The sequence below is a fragment of the Bactrocera oleae genome, chromosome 3 (genome assembly GCF_042242935.1).
Source record: "Bactrocera oleae isolate idBacOlea1 chromosome 3, idBacOlea1, whole genome shotgun sequence".
Lineage (NCBI taxonomy): Eukaryota > Metazoa > Arthropoda > Insecta > Diptera > Tephritidae > Bactrocera > Bactrocera oleae.
This window is the reverse complement of record NC_091537.1, coordinates 37806190-37823204: the sequence shown is the minus strand read 5'-3', so window position 1 is coordinate 37823204 and position 17015 is coordinate 37806190. Positions and strand designations below refer to the sequence as shown.

General features: G+C 31.9%; 1 protein-coding gene across 1 annotated transcript; it reads left to right on the top strand.

Annotated features, from left to right (window-relative positions):
- The first annotated feature begins 1629 nt into the window (after positions 1-1629).
- Positions 1630-16738, top strand: wg (Wnt family member 1 wingless). The gene is made up of 5 exons (XM_014239546.3): positions 1630-2357; positions 3309-3571; positions 12927-13228; positions 15681-16084; positions 16296-16738. Exons 1-5 carry the CDS (start codon positions 2260-2262, stop codon positions 16600-16602), a joined length of 1374 nt encoding a protein of 457 aa, XP_014095021.1. The 5' UTR covers positions 1630-2259; the 3' UTR covers positions 16603-16738.
- Positions 16739-17015: the final 277 nt, after the last annotated feature.

Genomic DNA, 17015 nt, shown 5'->3' with positions numbered 1-17015 from the left:
GAATTCAACAATATAAAACAAAATATCGAACACAAAAATTATATAAGCTCAAGGATTTTATATATAATATAAGCAAATATCTTTTCCCATACGATAGCATGTCGCACTTTCAAGACAACGCCTGAAGTGTGGTATGTTCAAATTAAATCGATAATAGATCTGTGTTAGAAGATCCACAAAAACAAAAAAAAACAATTTTTTTACATACATTTTTACATATACCGGACACCCACCGTCGCAGTGTTTTTGTTCGGCACATATGGGAGCAAGGCAAAAACTTGTGTTTAATATGTATTCTTAAATTCACAAAAGTGCACAAAAGTTGTATTGTATTAACTGTGTTATATTTAAGAAATTAATTTGTACTTAGGAAAGGCATAAGTTGAATAAATATCCACGAAACGATTTACCAAAATAAAAATCACCCAATTCAATAGAGTTCAAATACATATTTTAGACCCGTAACCACTCGACAACAATGTCAATAAAAATTACAACAACATAATAGAGGAGGAATGATTGACAATCATAACGTTCACACATTTTATGAACTCTTGCCCGTTAATCAGAGATAATTTGAACGATATATTACCATAATAGTGTCCGTGTCCGGTCGATGAAACGTACTCCTGTCCGCTTATAGGTTTTGTATGAAAATATTAATGAAAACGCTGTGTTCATGAAATGTGTCCGGTTATGGGACACGTCCAGTTATAAGGGCTTACGGTATTGGTGAATTTCACTGTATTTAGGCACTTGTATATTAAGAATCAATGAAAAATATATTTCATGTGACATTAAGTCGAAATAATCTTATTTGATTTGTTGAAACCAATTGGGTAAACTTAAATTTTTTGAATTCAATTCTTTTTCCATTTCCTTTTTTAAGTCAGTGTATTGAAAACTGAAAAAAGAAATATTTCATGTATACATAATTATGTATGCATGTCTATTGCACGTTGCAATTTCCATAATTTCGTTATTGAACTGTCTGCTGGTACATGTACGTACATAAAAATTTTGGTTACATGAATTTTACATCGTATATGTATTCAAGTATTTTCAATTCTGTATAACACCTTGATACCTTATTATATACATATGTGCAAACATACATACAATATGTATATATTATATATAGAGTTTAAAAATATTTATATCCAAAATTGACATATACTACGTAGTTGTATTATACGATGATTTAGTGTAACACATACATATATATAACATTGTATATAATATCACATATTGAGAGATTTCTGCTAATTTCTGAACGCTGACGCTTACTCTGTGTTTTTATTGGCCGATCTTTTATTTTATATACAATAATGATTGGCCACTGATGCTCAGTCAGAGTAACATGACTACATAAGGCAATCATGTTTACCACTCTTGCATACGTAATATTATCATTCCTATCTAGTTTGAGATCACCAAACGGAATATTTTTCTCTCTCTTACTCAAGGGTTTCTATAATCAACTACACTAACGATCACACAGCTAGACTGCTACAGTAATAACATCTTGATCTCTACAACTTAGTCACCCTCATGAAAGAAGGCAATACAACTAAGAACGATCCGACTATGACAGCGTTCGAAGTAAAGAAGGTGAGGCCAAATTACTTCAGTGTCAGTTTGGCGATAGCATTGAATCGGGTAACAGTACTATTCGTACTGTTAAATTTTTTGTAATTTAACTAGTTTTCCAAAGCAAATACCTAAGCTTTCTTTAATTGCAAAACTTTTGTAATTCATATTTGTGAACGAAAATATGCATACTTAAATGTACACACCTACATACGTATATATGAATGGATATGTGAGAAAACTCGTATTAATTGTAGTTGTTAAATACTTTACATGAAACTTGCGGAAAGTTGTATGAAACATGAATATTTAAAATAATTCCTTCTGAAAAAATAAATATGTGAATATTAAACGTCTTCAATTAAACTAAAATAATTGAATATATCTGAATATTTTTGAAAATTTTGTAATTAAATGGTAATTCATGGTTGTGCATGGAAAGTTGCATTGAAGTTATGACATACTTGTAGTATGGAATACCTGAAATTTGAAAAAACTCGAGGTATTAGTTTTATCAAGTGCAAATAATTTGAAAGTAATCAATAAGCTTAAAGCATTGACAACTTTAAAAAGTGAGAGTTTGTTTTATGTTGCAATCCTTTCTACAGTATAGTCACAGTTACTAAAAAAAACATATAAACCAAAACCACCTAAAAGTTATTTATAATAATGGATTTATCTGCAGCGCTTTACTTATGCTTAATAGCATTATGCACATCAACGGGAAGTAAACCGAAACCAGGTCGAGGAAAAGGATCCATGTGGTGGTAAGTCCGCAAATTGCATAAAGTATTAAAACAATCTCGTTCTTAAAACAACAATGATTCAATTTAAGTTTGCTGCTTAAGTCTTTTGTTATTTTGGTTTTTTTTTTTAAGAAAGAAACTCGACGTTTGCAACAAAATAAAATATTATGCACCGGAATTACTATTTATTTTTTGGTAGAATATGTCCTTTCATTGAGGGTGGATCACATTATTACTAAAAGGACAAGGAAAGCGAATCTATATATACATATACTTGTATGTATATGTGTAGATATAAATATCAACGTCCAGTAAATGCAGTTAATAAAAGTTAGAAAAAGTCTTATGCACTCGATACTTGATTTTAAAAACTATAAAACCTTAATATTTAATGGAAAATCTAATTGATAATAAATGTATGTATAGGTACAAAAATTAGAACCGAATATTTTGTCAAGCATCATCCAATTTAATTTAATTTTTTTTACAAATGCTTCTATATACAAAATTAATTATTGGTATATTAAGCGCCCTAATATTATTTAATGTATCCATATGATTTATAATTGAAATATTTTCTTTCAAAATGTTACACACCCATATGTATATAAATAATCGAACTACTAAGATAATTATATCAATTTAATAAATAAAAATAACAATAATTAAACCTAAAATACACTTACAAACAGAACTAATGTGAACATATGGTATTTTCTATATGTAAGGTTCTTTAGCTCAAAAGAAGGAATATGGAGCTGAGTATATAGCAAAGGAATCATCAGTTTCATTCTTCCTTTTTTCGAACTAATTAATCAGCTTTCATTGCAAAACAAGTGGTGATGCGTATGTAATGTAGTATTTCGGTTTTCACGACGAGTTAATAATGGTTCCTCCATAGTACACGTTTTTATAGCTATACAACAAGAAATTTATTATATGAAATGATTTATTATTGCTTTTTTATTCTAGGGGTATAGCTAAAGTGGGGGAACCAAATAATATATCACCACTTAGCTCGGGTATTATGTATATGGATCCCGCCATTCATTCCACACTACGACGAAAACAACGACGCTTAGTTCGTGATAATCCTGGCGTATTGGGTGCACTAGTGAAAGGAGCCAACCTTGCTATAAGTGAATGTCAGCATCAATTTCGAAATCGGCGTTGGAACTGTTCAACAAGAAATTTTCTGCGCGGCAAAAATTTGTTCGGCAAAATTGTCGATAGAGGTAAGGCTATTTATGTTTTGGAAGTTGTATACTTTTATATATATTATTATTGTTCAACATTTAACATTTATGGTTTTATACATGTGTATGTCCTATTTAATCATAATCGATTTAGACGTTTCAAATTACAAATTTTGTACAATATCCTTTAAGGTAATAGGCGGAAAGAAAGTGGCATTTATCTGAACACTTCTTTTTTTCAATAGAGATTTCGACCACACTCGAAGTTCGAAAACCTCACAGCAGGATGCTGCCCATACCTGATATAAAATACGCCTTTTGCATTATTAACACATACAATTTTCTTGTTCACACCAAATGTAATAAGAAAATCATTCTTTAGCTGTCAGCACTCATGCTGTCTGCGCTGTTGTGCGCCTTTGCTCTGTAACTAATGAAGTTGTCATTTACAACGTAATAGGTGGCTTCTGTTGCCTTAGGACAATTTTGTCAATCTTCTGAATTGCTGACAGTTTGATGCATGTCCAATTTCCTCCACATACATACACCTAAATGTATGTATATGTATTCAACCATCTGTTATTATCTTCATTTTTAGAAGCCTGTCTAAATGCAAGGTCCAAAAGTGACCTGCAAGATTTTCTGCAGCTTTTTAACAACTGCATGATATTTGACTGATCCCAAATATCCCAATAAAATCGTCTATAGTTTCACCCTTTTAATTCATTATTTATAAATTATATGTAGATACTGAATTTTCATCTTTAACAAGAAAGCTCTCTCTAGGTTTATATCCTTTGTCATATAATGAAACTTACAGATTTCAGTACCACAGTTTAATGCTGATGTTTTTAACAACGTTCTTAAAAAAATTTTTTTTGTTAAACTTATTGTGAATGATCTTCATCATATTTAGTGCTCTAAACAGAGAATTTAACATGTAAATAAGTAGCAGCACATAGATGTTTAATTACGGTCCTCGCTAAACTTATTTGAAATGTATACATATATGATACAATAGTTTCGGAGATAAAAAACTAAACTAATTTGGGGTGTAACCGAACATTTCATACTCTTGCAACTCTCAAGGCTCAAAGCGGCGGAAATACCATCAGGTGTTGGCAAAACTGCATATCAAAGAATGTTGCAAAAGAATTCAACATGCATTATTCGACGAAAATTATATTAAAATCATGTTCAAATTTCATATATCTGACATAACCTTAACCGAACCGAACGGAAATTATTGTATATTCGGCGTTAAACTAAAGTATGTATATCCAAGATTATACGTTCATTTAATTTTGATAGGATATCTTACATATTGACCGATATATACGGTATACAACTAACCGGAAAATTCAAAATCTTGCAGTAGATATATGGGGGATGGATGTAGTAGTGACCCGATTTTATCCAGTTTTGACACTACTTCATATTATTAACAAAAAAGTATGTTCTCTGAGTTTCATTGTGAGGTACCTATCACATACCCTCAAAAATATATAAGGAGTAAAGTCAACTAGATGTTTGAAAATCCTGATATTAGTTATCCATTTTAAACACAGATATGTACCGTTAGGAGAGAACTCACTCAATTTTACTAAGATAACTCACATATTGGCTGATATATTGGGTATAAGGTCAGCCGGAAGTTCGAAAATCTTTCTATTATATACAGACATACTATTATCAGGAAAGGATTATCTACTTATTTCAAATATATATCACGTTGGCCGATATTTTCGGCAAAAAGTCAGCCATAGGCTCTGGGGTCCACATCTATGGTATGATTTTGATATTTTAAAGAGCTTCGGTGGCATACCTTAATGGCACTATTTGTGAAAAGTTTTAATCCGATGTAATAATTGGTGCTTTATATGTATACTGTAAAGTAAGTAAAAAAATTAGATGGAATTTAAAGTTGTTTTATATAGGAAGTAGGTGATTACAGTTCGGTTTTGCCCATTTTAGCACAATAATATTGGAATGTCAAAATAATGCTGTGTACCAAATTTGATTGAAATTGGTCGAGCAAAATGTCTATGACGCATTTAGTTATTGATTTATCGCACTTTTAGTCGTTTTTGACAAAACTTGATGCATTTATCATCCGATTTCACCCATTTTCACACTATCGGTAGAGTTTCAGAATAATTAGTTCTGTGCAAATTTCGGTGATATAGCTTAAATGGTTTGGGCGATATATACCTTAAACTTATAATAGGACAGTAAATTACAATTACGTATCTTAATTTGCGACTAAGTTATGCCATTTTATAGGCTTTCGATTAATGGCGGTTTGTGGTCCGATTACGCCCATCTAAGAGCTCGTCCTCCCGATTTGACTAAGAAACACATGTACAAAGTTTCATGTTTTTTCTCAAGTAACAGTTTGCACAGACAGACGGACGGACGCGCGAATAGACAGTCAACCGGATTTCAATTCGTCTCGTATCTCTATATCTAACTCGATTATTTTTAGGTGATACAAACAACTGTTAGGTGAACAAAACTATTATTCTCTGTAGCAACATGTTGCAAGAGTATACAAATCTAGACGTAATAGAAAAAATTGGTCAACAGAAATATATTCAGAGTGCTTTAAAATAAATTTACTCTCTCCCAGGCATACATATATAATATACAATAATATGTATACACACATATTTGTTAATAATGAAAAAGTTCTCTCCGTAAATCTCTTGTATTGCATATACACACATATATGTATATGTATAGTTATATATATGGGTAAATATATACATACATAAGACAGTAAGTATTTAAATACAAGGAGCATTGTAAACTGTAAGATCATATGTCTTAACTGGATTTTCCGTGATAATATCCTCTCTTGTCTTGATGAATCAATATAACATGTTAAACAAATATAGACACACGACCTTTAAGCTAAAGCAGCTTAAATAACAGGAATAACAAACACATATTGTTGTGTCTGCAAATAAATAATCCTCAACAGCACTAGAAACGAGATACATGTCAATGTTCATTTTTAAGTGGTTAAACACATATGTATGTACATAGACCGTTCATAAGTACTAATACATCCATTCAAATGTATGTACGCGTGCGGCTCTTTTACAAATTGGGTGCTGCTTTAAAAAGGATGAACAACTGCAAATACTGATCAAAGATGATACAAGTGCTTGCGCCACGAAAAGGGAAAAAGAGAAGTCCCTAATATTGCACAAAACAATTGGGTGAAATACAGACGTCCGGACGAGGACTCTTCCCAACAATACCGAGTAACAAAACAAGTAGGCAAGGACTTGGATGAATGGAAGGAACATTAAGTATTAGCGGCCCTACAGCTGAGCCCAATATTACAATTAAATCACATACGTGAATATGTGTATTTAAATATACACAAATATATTCAGTCAGTAAATTGAAATGTAATAGGAATACTCAACTATACAATACCTATTGTTAATGTTCTCCGGCAATTTCAACTAAGTAGAGCAACATCCACATATGTATATGTATGTATATGTGTATATGTTCGAAAGGAAAGTTCCACGCCTGTCGTTTATTTATTGGATCAGTTATGAATATACTAATATCCAAACCCAAAACTTTTGTGTGCAAAATACTGTAATAACCATAAACTTCATATTCCAAAAAATATCCTAAACATAAGAAAAATTACAATGCCTACGCATGCTGAAGCATGGCCCGTGAAATTTGCTCAAGTATTAGCAATACATCTATTATGGGATGTGTGTTGTATTAGTAAACGTTAACATATACTTGTACCACAAAACGCATTTTTTAACATAAGAACAAATAATATACATATAAATATGTACCAAAAAGATTTGAAGCAGAAACGTACGTTTAATGCGTCATAATTTTATCATATATATGAAAATAAGAACGTGGCTTTGACGTCTTAAAAATATATATAAGTATGTTTGTACATGTGAAAAGTTACATTTTTTAGCGTACAAAAATCAAGATGGCAAACCTATGTTAAAACTTTCGTGTACGTTCGCGTATATCGACCAGGTGCGCATGCCCTTTTCTTATCTTTAGCAAACCATCGAAATAATCTGAACCGTGCGTCTCTTTCCCTTATTTATACTACAATGTACGTATGATTCAGGGATGTTAGCTGTTTTGGAACATCGATACCTGCGAGTTAATATCGGTAGTGGTTCAGTTTATCGACAATATAAATATTTATTATTTGAAAACGTTTGTTGCACTTCAGCATATTTGAAATATTATATGATTGCCGCCATTCAATTTGTTAGGTTTTGCTAAAGCTAAAAAATATAATATTAAACATATATATATTAGGTCGGAACTAAGGTACTTAAGGTTAAATGAGCTTGTGACATTTGTTTTTGGTCCTTCGTCCGTTTCTTTAAATGATTTAAAATTTGTGGGGTTTAGTTAACCAAGCTTCAGTGCCGGCCGCCCAAAACTCTTCAACATTTTAAGGGACTGAGTTTCGAATAACTCTTTTCTTTAATATATTCCACAGATTTTCATTGGTTAATTTATGTCAAGCGTTTCCTGTCCAGGAGTCATTTCAGTGTTATTTTTTCCTTGTGTTTAGTGTCATTATCTTGCATGAGTAAAAGTCTCCCCTGGTTTGCAGCCAATTTTTCGGTTAGAGTCCTTTAGAAAATTAATGCAATCCTGGGATTCTTCCATTAATTCGATTAATTTTACGAATAATTCCTAGTTTATTGCTCTGAAAACAACCCGATAGCACAAGAGAGCCACCACAATATTTTAACGTTTGTTGAATGTTGCGTGAAGTTTTATCAACATTTTTGTCGTACCAAGATTATACTCTCCCGTTAGATCCCAAATCATTTACTTTGGATTCATCAGACCACGGAATCAGCTTCCATTGTTCAACATCCCAATTTGCATGTTGCTTAAGGGTGTCTGCAGAGTGAACGCTTAAAGCCGAACTGAGCGCAAAGCTGAGTTTCGTTACAGACATTAATATTTAAAAAAGTGATTACTTTATTGGCTTCTATCCAATTTTCTATGGCTCCCGACAACAATAATCGTTTCAAGGATCCTTCGCGCATGGAGATAAATTCTGTGGTTTTTCAGTTTTAACAGTATTTTTCGGCAAACTTGTTTTTTTTCGAATTTTTGAAATAAAACCAATTGAAATATCGCGCATACTTTTTTCTCCAATATGCCTTAGTTTACTTAAGATAGAATTTTCGGCATTTTGTCCTATCAAATTTGTCATTAATAATTCATATAAAAGTAAATATGTGTGTTATAAATTATTTAATCTGACTCAGCAAGACAAGTGGTTAAGAAACTATAACTTAAACTGGTTCTATCAAACACAAAAATGAGCCGTAAATTTTTGAGACACCTACGGAATAGCTATCATTAAAATGACGCTCAATGTAAGAACAGTATGAAACCAGAATGCGTACCTGTTACAAAAAATTTTAAGAATATCGCAAATTTTTCAATAAAAAAATAAAATGTAAAAATATTACTTTTAGTAAACACTTTCGGGCTCACTGTATACATATGTATGTATATATTTTAATATTGATTATCTCATATTCACTGGAGGCCATGTGTTCCGAAGTGTAGTTGATATTTTTATCTTTATTTTTTTTTTTTATTCAGAATGTATCTGCTGCGTGACACACGCCTTATTTTTCTAGTTAGATACATATGCACGAAGGTTCACCGGTGTGCTTAGGATGTTTGTGTTAAATTTTTGGTTAATATATATGTTGCTTATATACTTGTATATTTTATTATTATATACTAACTTTTCATATTATCGTGACAAATAGGTCGTACACTGGCACACGCCTTTAAACAGAGCACCACCGTACCCACTCCCTCTTAATATTTACATATGTATGTACTTATGGTAAATATGTGTATGTATAAATATTACAAAAAGCGAATACTCGAACTTCCTTCCGCATGTGTCTTATCAAAACTGAGATCGTTTTGTACAGCAAAACAATAAAAAAATTTCAAAAGGCAAACACTTCGGTGCGGCAAGTGTACTGGTATATACGGTAAATATTAGTTTAAATATGTGGGAAATGAAATTTAATGCAAACAATGTATGCACATTTAGTAGGAATTCGAAGATACCACATAAAAATGAAATTGTAAGCCAATTTTAATTCATTTTCTTTTTAAAATGTTTTTTTTTTAGATAAATTTTTAATTTAAATAAAAGAGTATGTACTCTATATGTATAATATGGTAAGATGTATCACACAACAAAATTCCTCCGAAAGACGTGTCGTAAATTTCTGCTTGTTTATACACAAACTCAGCTAGCAAAGAACAGTTGAAGGAATAGTTAAATATTTGACTTAAATATCTACAATTAGATTTAAAACTTCTAGAGAGAAATTTTGTACACATAAAATAATATCGTTTTTCCTTTTAAATCAATGAAATGTTCTTTTAAGCTTCAATATTTTTTTCTTAAACATAAATTTGAAACAAACATTGAGACGCGTCTGCATTCTTTAGGCTTGTATCAATATTTACATATACCGTGAAGCTAAAATACAGTAAATACTTGTCAAATAAATCAAAACATGACCTGCAGGTTTAGAGTTCTTCTCCTTTATTATTGGGCATAAATTATCTAGGTCGAGAATATAGGTACTCCACCAAAAACTACTGGTAGGGAAAAAATTGCTATACTACGTGGACATAAAAACAAAATTAAAAAAATGTTAAACACAAATATTTTCGAACTATATACATATTTCGATATCTGAAAATAAAAAAAAATTTCTTCAAAGTGTATTTACAGCCCCAACAAAATTGACATATCTACAACTACTATGTTTTATGTATAATTATCAGATATGTTACAGAAGCCGAATGATATTGATGTGATTTCCTTTTAACAAACCGAATGATTTAATTTTATTTTAAATCGAAAGAGCTGTTTAAAGAAAATAATATTTGTTTTCAACTGATATGTAATTATTATATACCCCAAAAATTTAAATTTTATCGAGCTAACATGAGTTCTGCCATATGAGTATTGCAAAATAATGATTTCACGTTACAAATAACTCGAAATAGGCTTTTAAGGGATTATTGATGATTTACTGTTTTTATACTTTTATTTATTATTATATATTTGTTAATAGCTTTGTAGCATATTATCAAGTAAGCAAGGTTGTATTTAAAATAAAAACATATGATGGCAAGACTTCTACTTTACTTGCAATAGGGAGATTGTAACGATGTCTTTCAGAAGGGCGTTTCCAACTGGCCGTTAGGAAAGATGCAGACGTTTGATTAGGAAGAAGCATCGTATCGAAAGTACTTAGTTGACTAATAGAAGGAGTTGGAACCGCATGGCAATGATATAAAAAAATCTAAACGACATTTCTTGGAAAAATTGTATATACCTAAAGTGATTAGTTGTATTGATGGCGCGCAGTTTACTACAAAATACTTTATTAAAAACTTAATTTTTTTCCATAAAATTGATATAAGTCTCCTGTTCAATATTCTTGTGAGAAGTACATTTGATTTTAAAACTGAATCATTTCGTTTGTATGTAAAAGTGAAATGCAGAACATTCAGTCCAACGAGTAATGGTGGCAAATTGACCGGAACACAACGTGATATTATGTGCTCACCAAAGTGTTCTCTCAATAAATCCATTGATTGATACGATATGTGAAAAGTGGCACCATCTTGTTAAATCCAAATGTCGCCGAGATCACGAGCTTCAATTTTATTAAATAGTCGTTTATCATGGTGCGATAACGGTCGCCATTGACGGGCACGTTTTCACCACACCAAACCGTTATTTTTCCTGTATGAATTAGTAGCTGTTGAATCTCTTCAGGTTGCTCTTCGTCCCATATGCAGCTCTTTTGCTTGTTAACATACGCATTGAGCCAGAAATGGGTCTCCTCGCTGTACAAAATTTGCCTCGAAAACGTCGGGTCTTCTTCGAACTTTTCATGAACCCATAGAACGAAACGAAGTCGCTTGGGAAGGTCGAGTGGCTTCATTCCTTGCTCAAGCTGTATTTTGTACGCTTTCAATTTAAAATCTCGTTGTAAAATGCGCCAAGTCGTTCCATACGTCAGTCCGAGTTGCTGCGAACGGCGCCGAATCGACTCTAAACAGTCTTCGTGTACACTCTCAGCAACGGCCGCTATATTTTCTTTACTGCATGCTAGAGTCTTTTCTGTCTAATATTATCCAATAATGAACTATGGGTCTCAGGAGGGTGATGGTGTTGCGAATATTACGCTCAGCAGGTCTTTTCATGATAAAATGCCAAACAATTCTAAACAAAATAACATAACAGCTTGACACAACTCACGTGTGATTTGTCAAAAAAAGCTATTGAAAAAAGTGCATCTAATTCAATCTCTATACTTTAAGCCCACATAAAGTAATTTACATACAAATATGAATTTCCATAAAACTCTTCATGAAACGGAGAACTGCGTCTTCGGTCGGACCTTTCGATTGTGACATAAGGGTTCATAAAAATAAAAATACAGTAAAATTGGTTGCAAACAATCTGTAATAATTAATTTTTACTTTTATTGTTGTAGCAGTATGCTATCGACTTATCTTGCTCCATGATAATTTAATAATGATAACTTGAGCTGTCATATAACCGGAATTTCGAAGACAACTTCTATTATTCGATTGTTATTTTGAACATTCAAAATTTTCATGTCTACACTTACGTATATGCATATTTGTGGAATATATGGAAACTTTTTATTGAATTTTAGTGTATTTATGTGCGAATGACGCTACGAAATAGTTATGTAAATTTGATGGATGCAAATTATCTGAATATTAGTTATAATATCTAAAATACTTTAAGAAACAAAAACAAAACAAAGGAGCAAAGTAACGGTATTTACAAAAAGGACGAATATGAAATATGAAAAATAAATACATTGCATCTCCTACATGTTATTTACAGAAACCTATACCATTCCTTCGAATAATATGCGAAACCTTACAATAATAACATTATTATGGACTAAATTATTACGGTTTTTTACTATTGAATATACTAGCTTGGCGGAATAATATTTATACATACATATGTTGATAGTTAAGTACGTATCCAAACGTATAGGTATGCTCCAATGTGCTCAGTTAGATCGAGTTTAAAAAATGTGTTCTTCCTAAAAATTTCAAATTTGTCACATTAGTGTATACTCCATTAGCATTTGAGGACAGCCCTATGATTTCTATATACATACATACATAAGTTTATATGTGTATACGTTTGTAATGCTTATATTTTATTCGCTGTCACTTTAATGTTCATTCATAATGGATATGCTCCTATTTCGCATTTTGTACATTCATTATTTTATAAACATTTATTTTCTTTCAGGCTGTCGTGAGACTGGCTTTATTTATGCCATCACCAGTGCCGCTGTCACACATTCGATTGCGCGCGCCTGCAGCGAGGGCTCCATTGAATCGTGCACCTGTGATTATAGCCATCAGTCGCGATCGCCGCAAGCGAGCCACCAAACAGGCAGCGTAGCGGGTGTTCGCGACTGGGAATGGGGAGGGTGCTCGGACAATATCGGATTTGGTTTTAAATTCTCACGTGATTTCGTAGACACTGGTGAACGTGGTCGCAATTTGAGAGAAAAAATGAACTTACATAATAACGAAGCTGGCCGCAGTGTAAGTACTATTTGCTTAGAATAGAATTTATTAATTTTTTTAATACACGGAAAGTTATATTTATTAAGTTGACGTTAAACGATTACTATCAATAGTGAAATTGTAGAAAATAATATGAAGCTATTGCGGTTTTAATATTTTTCCATATAAGAAATTTTCATATAAGAATTTCGGTACCATTTCTGTGCACACAAGATTAATTTAAATATTCGTCTTAAACTAAGCAAATTATCTATAAATTTTTAAGCGCATAAATAAACAATCTTTAAACTAAAACTTTGGAATGAAATCCAAACATTTGCTTATAATAATGATTACCATTCTGTATAATTATCGGCTTAAAAAATAATTACTAGTTACACCGATCAAACATCTCATTATAGGTATTCATGTGTGGTAGATTGCACTGTATTCGTAATAAAAAGATAGTAAATAGTAATGACAATTAAAAAAAATAGAGGCTACTTCATAGTTCTCGTATATACTACGCTGACAAGTATAAAAACCACAACGACTATAAAGACAACATTTTATGACCACTTTGGCAGTCTGTGTTAATTGCAATGGTGCTTGATAGCGGATACACTATTACATTTTTTGAAACTACAACCATTGCAGGGAATTTTAATGGATTGTTTCCAATAAGATTAACCCGTTTATAATTTGCACAAACAAGTATAATATGGGTACGTAGATATATTAATCGCTTTGTATCTTCTTCAATTGCATACATATGTATATACATATACAAAAATGTATATATACGTACCTAGTTTGATTCGCCGAGATATATATAAATGAACATTTGAGCTTAAATCGTAAAATGTGTAATAGTTCATTTGCTCTTGATTTATACTTCTCATTTTTATATTTTTTATTTGAAGTTACTGCGCTGTTGCTCTAAATCCGTGGGGCAATAAATACATACCGCACTTCACAGCGTTTATTGAACACGCAACGCGAGTTGGTGGCCAGCCGCCTTTTTTTCATGTCTGCCACACACAGATTCGATTCCTACCGTGCAGCTTGCTGGTAACCAATATTAATATGTTGACAGCAAAGCTGATAGGAAAACTGAAGTGCCCGCTAAAAAGGAAAGTTTTCGTTGTGAGTAGAATAAGTCCCCAATACCCTGCACGCCATGTGCTTGTAAATATTTACTAACATAGTATTTATAGGGATACAAGCGACCGCGGTAAACAAAAGTTCTTAGCCTTAGTAAAAATATATATACATATGTATATATATATATGTATATAGGTAAAACTCAGAACGTTCTCTATCAAAACTATTAGATAATTATTATATTATAAGGGTTAAGATGCAATCAAATGCAATTGGTGATAGCGTAAATAATTTTTTCAAATATTTTTCTAAAACGTTCAATATTTATATAATCTACACTTTTGCATATGGTCAAACATGTTTATTTATTGTAAAATCTGTATTAATGTGTCTTCTCGTGCATATTGTGCTTATTGTGGTTTTTAAACTTTGTATGAACCACTAATTGCTTGCGCAATTAATATCAAATTGGATCATTTGTTCTCCCTTCCCAGTGAGTTTTGTATGAGTTATATTTTTAGAAAAAAACTACTTGTAGTTTATAATATTATATATATACATATGTATCAAGATCTTAAAATTAAGTTACATTCCCTTGTCAACTGGCTATTCGTTCTGTTGCTCTCCATTCGTCGATTTATTCTTCTCTGCACTATTATTAATACGTTGCCACGGTATTAAGCTTTATTGATTGTGTTACTGAGATGGCCTTCCTTATGTGTTGATACTGATACTGTTGCTACTTTGGTTGTTGTGAAAATATCAACAAGCGCATAAAAATTGGGCTCATGCTGCGCGATTTTTTGCTTAATACGGCAACATTTGCGTGAACGCCCGAACACATAAGGCAATATTAAGAGAGCCAATGTAGAATATTAATACGTGTGTCATGAAGGTTCAAGTTAACTTCACGATAAACATAAGAAAAAACTTCCATATGTACACACTTAACAGTTGCTATAAGAAAATATCTCATAAAAGTTTTATTTTAAGCGTATTTATCTCTATATTGCAGTATTTACCGAAATCGACAATCAAATTAAGAATTTAAGTAGCAAAACTTTTTTCATTCTTAAACGCCAAAATATTTATTGTATTTAGTGACTTATTGATTTTACATTTCATCCATAACGCTTTAAAAATGAAATAGTTGCAGCGGCATCGTAAATTAGCGTTAAAAACATTTGTTTTAATCCATAAATGTTTGCCTATATATAAATATATTAATAATGTTTGATTAAGGTGACAATTCTTAATGGGAAAGTATAGTCATTTGAAGAAATATGTTTGCATTTATTATTGAAATCATAAAATAAAGCTTTACTTATTTACACATATATTACAAATTATTAAACATTTTACCAATTTTTTGTTTCGGCAATTTCAGCATGTACAAACGGAAATGCGTCAGGAATGTAAATGCCACGGTATGTCCGGCTCCTGTACCGTAAAGACTTGCTGGATGCGGCTGGCTAATTTTCGCGTAATAGGTGATAATCTTAAGGATCGTTTTGATGGTGCATCCCGCGTAATGGTCAGTAATAGCCTAAGACAAAATAGGAATTTAGTACCAAGTAATTCTGCAAATTCAAATGTCATTGGAATGTCTAGTACGGCTCTAAGCCCTAATGCAGCTAGCCCGAATGCTTTCAGCGCAGATCGAATGATGAATGATCATATACTAGACCATTTAATAAATTCACATCCAAATAAACCACCTTTAAATACCGTTAATAGCTTGTCCCGAAATTCGGTGCGGAGCCGTGGACGTCAAGGGAAAAAGAACAATAGGTTAGTAACTAATACATATAATTGATCATACACATATAAATTTGTCAACTAAATTTTATTGAAAATAGTATGTTCAGATCGATTATGATTATTACAAATTATTATTAATTGTAATTTTATATATAAACACATATTACATAATACAAAATTATTATGTATTACACTCTCTCTTTTTCTCTTATATAGTTTTAATTTTATTTTTTCCCAACAGATACAACTTTCAGTTGAAACCGCAGAATCCAGAACATAAGCCACCTGGCCTCAAAGATATTGTTTACCTGGAACAGTCACCAAGCTTCTGCGAGAAAAATTTGCGCTTAGGTATTCAAGGAACACATGGGCGTCAATGCAATGATACATCAATCGGCGTTGATGGCTGTGACTTGATGTGTTGCGGTCGCGGCTATCGTACACAAGTCATCGACGTCATCGAACGTTGCGCATGTACATTTCACTGGTGCTGTGAAGTCAAGTGTAAAACGTGTCGAATAAAAAAAACAATACATACGTGTTTATAAGTAGTGATGAATATTTTTTAAATCTCCGCCCGATACCCTCTGAAGGCAGCTAGAACTAAAATTTTTCAAAGGAAATGTATATAAGCTTTAAAAAGTAAATAAAACGGTTATGCACTCTGCCTCAAATCATTAACAACCGTTGCCCTCCAACAGAATAAAGTGTACAGAGGATTTTTGTATGACAGGGTTACCAAGTGCGCCGGTAAAAATATCAATAGAACAAAAATAACTAACGAAAAGGAAATAAAGGGTGGGGTTTGAAGATATGCGGTGCCTTTGTTACACCCTGTTTATTTTTTTTATTTATTTTTTACAATCAACAGGTTGTTCGCTATATTAAAGGACACTACATTAAGTGAGTTGTCAATTAATTCCAACGAATATATATATATCAGTATTTCTTTAAAGTTGAT